The sequence below is a fragment of the Paracoccidioides lutzii genome (assembly GCF_000150705.2).
Source record: "Paracoccidioides lutzii Pb01 unplaced genomic scaffold supercont2.9, whole genome shotgun sequence".
Taxonomy (NCBI): Eukaryota; Fungi; Ascomycota; class Eurotiomycetes; order Onygenales; family Ajellomycetaceae; genus Paracoccidioides; species Paracoccidioides lutzii.
In genome coordinates, this window is record NW_015440955.1 from 866,946 (window position 1) to 871,696 (window position 4,751).

General features: G+C 46.4%; 3 protein-coding genes across 3 annotated transcripts in view; 1 reads left to right on the top strand and 2 right to left on the bottom strand.

Moving 5' to 3' along the window:
* The window catches only part of PAAG_11775 (hypothetical protein), a gene marked incomplete at both ends in the record, with an annotated part of 3,337 nt that extends 3,254 nt beyond the window's left edge, over positions 1–83 (bottom strand). The window contains one exon of the mRNA XM_015847362.1: positions 79–83. Within this exon, the coding sequence (XP_015703053.1) occupies positions 79–83 (5 nt within the window). The remainder of the gene's footprint in view (positions 1–78) is intronic.
* A 1,033-nt stretch (positions 84–1,116) lies between these two features.
* On the top strand, positions 1,117–2,205 carry PAAG_03935 (mitotic spindle checkpoint protein (Mad2B); the record flags this gene model as incomplete). The annotated part of the gene is made up of 1 exon (XM_002794296.2): positions 1,117–2,205. The coding sequence occupies one exon, from the start codon at positions 1,117–1,119 to the stop codon at positions 2,203–2,205; it is 1,089 nt and encodes a 362-aa protein (XP_002794342.1).
* A 1,962-nt stretch (positions 2,206–4,167) lies between these two features.
* PAAG_11776 (hypothetical protein) lies at positions 4,168–4,533 on the bottom strand (the record flags this gene model as incomplete). Its single annotated transcript, XM_015847363.1, has 2 exons — positions 4,168–4,277; positions 4,338–4,533. The coding sequence occupies 2 exons, from the start codon at positions 4,531–4,533 to the stop codon at positions 4,168–4,170; spliced, it is 306 nt and encodes a 101-aa protein (XP_015703054.1).
* Positions 4,534–4,751: the final 218 nt, after the last annotated feature.

The following is a 4,751-nucleotide window of genomic DNA, read 5'->3' on the forward strand; positions in this document are numbered from 1 at the left end:
GTTAACACTTGTCCCTTTCGGCCCAAGCTCCCACAAGTATACTTATGATGGGGATGCAATGTGGTGCTAGCTTACTACTCCATCTTGATGGGGGGGGGGGGGGGGGGGGGGGGCCGCGGTGGTGTGGGAGGAGCGGGTGGAATAAAGTGATGGGTATTTCTTGTTTTGTTTATCTCTTTATTGGTTTATTTCTTTGCATTGCTTTAGCTTTACCTGTAGTTGGTGGAGATTGGCTGTTGGGGGAAAGATGGCGACCCGCTATCCCCTGAACAGATAGATGGGACGGAAAATATCTAGGTGATGTTTTCTTCGTGTATTGCGGGTGACATTTGATAACATCGCACAGGACAGGACAGGACAGTACAGGACAGTACAGTATGGTATGTATGGTATGGCCCAGGTAGGGAATTGGCGTATTACCAGTGTATTACAGCGAACGTACGGCGCTTAATGGTGCCCAACTTGGAAATAGGCATCCTCACCCCCGAAGATACCTCGTCCGCTACGTAACTATTGCTTGGAGTCGCGTACCTCTCTCTCTACCTTAGGTTCCTCTGCCTCTGCAACCGCATGTATTTTTCTCTTCCTCTGCTGGATGTCCCTCTGGCTTTTTGTTTCTGTCTCTTCTTTTCATCATCTTCTTTTCTTCTGGTTTCTGCTTTTTACTTTTCTTCGTTCTTTTTAACCGTCCTCGTACTGCCTGATCATCCCTGCCCTTGGGAACTTAGACTCTTCTGCAACAGCAGAGATACCCCCCGTCCAGTCTATATCTTCTATCTGACTATTCCCTCTGTCATACAACCCCGGCCGGGAAAAGCTCAGCAGTACAGACATAATACATGCATACATACCTGCATCACGCACTGGCAGCATAAGCACCAAGAAATGATAATAAATAACAATACTAAAACGCAACGACAGGATGAATCAACTATCCCCCCGCTTCTGTACAACTAATAACCACCCACGCTGTTCGGATATCCATCCCCGTCACCACTCCCCATCGACACCTCATCTTTTGCCAGCTCCACCACCACCGCACGCCCAAGGCTTTTTCAGCTATATAAACCCACGAAATTAACCCCCCGCCCCCAGGTGGACAAACGTCATAACGCCATGGCCCAGACTACTAGCAGCCCTGCCAATGCCGATATTGGCTCCTCCTCATCCAGCTTCCCGCATGAAGCCCTGCCTGCTGGCCCTGCTTCCTCCCCTCCTCATAGTGCGGCTACCAACAATAATAATGCATTCCAACGCCATACCAATGCCACAAGCACCTCCAGCGTAATCAGCAATGGAAATCACAACAATACCTGCCACACCCATAACCATCGCCCATCCCAGCTACCAGACACATACGCAGCCCTGACATCCTCCATCGCCTCATTCCTAGCTGTCAGCATTCACCAAATTCTCTACCTCCGCGCTATCTACCCGCAATCCACTTTCCTGCCCGTCCGCCATTTCAACCGACCCGTCAGACAATCAAGACATCCCCGCGTCTGCACCTGGATCACAGACGCCTGTGCCGCCGTCGAGGCCCAGCTGCTGAAATGCACCATCGCCGCTGTCTCCATCGTTATACTCTCCTCAAGCAACAATCAGCCACTTGAAAGGTATACCTTCGACATGACACAAATACCGGAGGTGCCACCCGGTGACATCCATACTCCATTTGACAACGATAACAATAACTTTATAGCATCTGAGGACCCCAAAAATCAACAACAGCAGCAGCAGCAGCAGCAATCTACCAAAACCCAAACCCATATCCCACCCATCGAACTCGAGGCCCAATTCCGCGCAGTGCTCGCCCGCCTCGCCTCCGCATGCGCACGATTAACACCCCTCCCCCGCAACGAAGAGTACATCCCAACACTCCACATTGTCTTGCGCAACACTGCAGATGCCCCTGCCGGCATCTCAAACGCAGACCACCTATGGATTGCTGCTGAGCCATCCAAATTAGACCTAAACGGTAACTGTAATAGTAACAATACTGCAAACGGATGCGAAAATTCTCTCAGTGGTAAATGTGCTGTTGGTGGGGTAGGGGAATTCGACAGGGCCGGATCCAGGGGTCGAGCGAAGACTGTACCTGTTCGGACAGTGGATGCTGGCGAGTTGAAGATGGAAGTTTGGGTGGAGGAGGCGAAGGGGAAGTTTGCGGAGTTGAACCGTATTCGGGCGGTCCACGAGAGCTAGATTTTGATTACATGCGGAAATGGGAATGGTGCATTTTTGCTGATTGATTGATTGATTATTATCTGTTTTGACTGGGATCTCTTTTCTTTTCTTTTCTTTTATTGAATTCTCTGATCAAATATCAAGGGTGGATCTAGGTAATGAAATGTGCACCTTTTTACCGCCAGGATCCCTCTCCCTCTCCCCCCCCCCTTTTTGTGTAGTTTTCTAACTACCAAGAGGATTCATTTGGCTTTTCGCCTTTTCCTCACTCTCTGTTTCAGTGTTATTTTCCAAAGTTATTCTCAGGCAGCCTAGGTGAGACGAAATACCGCGCTTCAGAAGGAATTGGGTAACGAGTTTCTCTTCTTCATTTATCACTAGTTAACTAACTTCTCATCCATTTTTTACTCTAGTTGTTACTCGCACTGTGTCGTTTTGCATTTTATCTATGCTCTCACAATCTCAACTTAGCTAGGAACTTATCGAGTCCGTGTTCTAACCCCAAAGGAAACGAGCATCTGATCAGATATGCATATTTTTATTTCTATTATGGATAAACCACACATGGGCAACATTCAAGGTTGCCTCTGATCGCTCCGGATTAAGTTTCATCCGGCTAGTTAATCCAGATATTGAGTATCCTTTATCCTGGTATGCCCCACAGATGCATTCTCAACCTGCAAGTTGATCATGTTCCAGAGGCTCGACTGGACTGTACTTTGACTGGTCTTAGCAAATTCACCTGAGAAACTCGCCATATGCAGCTTGCTGGATTGTCTATTGTAATGAGTTACATCAAGGATATGTCTCTTGCAGACATTCTCAGAGAATTAGCATCTGAAGGTCTTGCAGTTCTAATTCATGAATCATGAATAAGTGAATGTGATCTAAGCAATCTATTCTGATTAACTTGAATGTACCTCACTTAAACAAATTATAAAGGAAATAAAAAGAAAACATAACTCTGTATTATTTAATGTTGCTGTGTGTTTTTCACACTTAAGGGGAAAAAAATACTAGCAAGAGGAAGGGGAAGAATGTTGAGAAAATTCAGAATCATTGGAGACACAAAAGAAAGAAGGAGAATTAGATGACATGCAAAGGCAAATACAACACCTCACTCTGCATATATGTGCCAATCAAAGACTAAACCACTGATTAAACACCACTGCGTGAAATTTAGCTTACTTGAGGTCGAGGTATCTTGTCAGACAGAGAAATAATGAGAAAGATCACAAGTGTTAAGAAAGAAAAAGAAAATCGGAATCCATTGTAAACTAAAAGAAAAGAAGGTCAGAATGACATGCGAAGATAAAATGGCAAGCAGAGTATCTCGCTCTGCAAATCTGGGTAAATCAAGGGCAAAATAGTGATTAAACACCTTAAGGTGGATTCAACTTATTCAATGTTAAGGGATCTTGTACAGGCTGGGAAAGAAGGAGAAAGAGGAGAGAATACGGGTGAAGAACGAATATAGAAAGAGAGAAATGAAGAAAGGATAAAACAAGATAAAGGGGGGAAAGGGGAGCATAATTAAGAATATTATAGATGAAAAGAAGACGAGAACAGAAAATGACGTGGAGAAGGTATATAGGATAACTCCGCAAATATGTGCAAACAAAATGCAAACTATCAATTCAAATATCTCAGGAAAATTAACAAACTTGAGGTTAAGGGATCATGTACGGAGAGAAGGGGGAAAGAAAGGGGCAAAGGGAACTAGGGTCAAAAGTGGGCGGGGTCAAACAAACACGCTAACGTCACAAAAAGTTCAAAAAGAAGAGCCACAAGAGAGGAGAGTTTAAACGTCTTGCTTGCTTATGAGAGTATGACAACGAAACTCGAGAAACAGTAAAACCACCCAATCGCAGAAAATAAAATCTTAACACGCCGTTCAAAATGCCCACCAGAAGCGGTAAAAGGAGGAGGAGAGGAGAAGAGAGGAGAGGAGAGTTACGCAGAAAACGTACGGCCAAATTTTCATCGACATTCCTCCTGGAGATCCAGGGCTTCAAGAGGGTCGCGCGTATAACTTAGATATTGTTGGGACCGTCCAGGGTAGGGTTGGGGCCGGGACGGGGCGGGAGAACCTGGACAGGTTCAGTTCATTTTGCTTTGTTGTAAGTGTAATTTCGTAGTGGATGTGGCACATAGTAAGGGTCTGTCGCTGCCCGATACGGCAGATTCCGAAGGGGTGCTTGAGGGAACTGTTGGGCCTGGGGAGGGTGGTTGGGGTTGGGGTTGCATTCCGTCTTGAAGCTGTTGAGCAATTGTTCGGGGCGATTGAGCATGGAACGAATGCTGGAGAGGTTCTTCATCTGCGTCCGGGAACTCCGGGCGGCGCATGGGGGCAAATTTAACATAGAATGGATCGAAAGGAGGTTGGTAAACTAGAGGATGCTGGTGCTGGGGCTGATTAGGCACCTGTTGCCCTATCGCAACATCCCGGGGTGACTTGGCCTAAACGCGGCGGATGGTTGTGGGTGAACTGTCCTTCGTAATTAAGTTGGGGTTGGTTCTCTTGACGGTTGGTTGGGTCCATTTTGGGTTGTGGATTTGCCGGG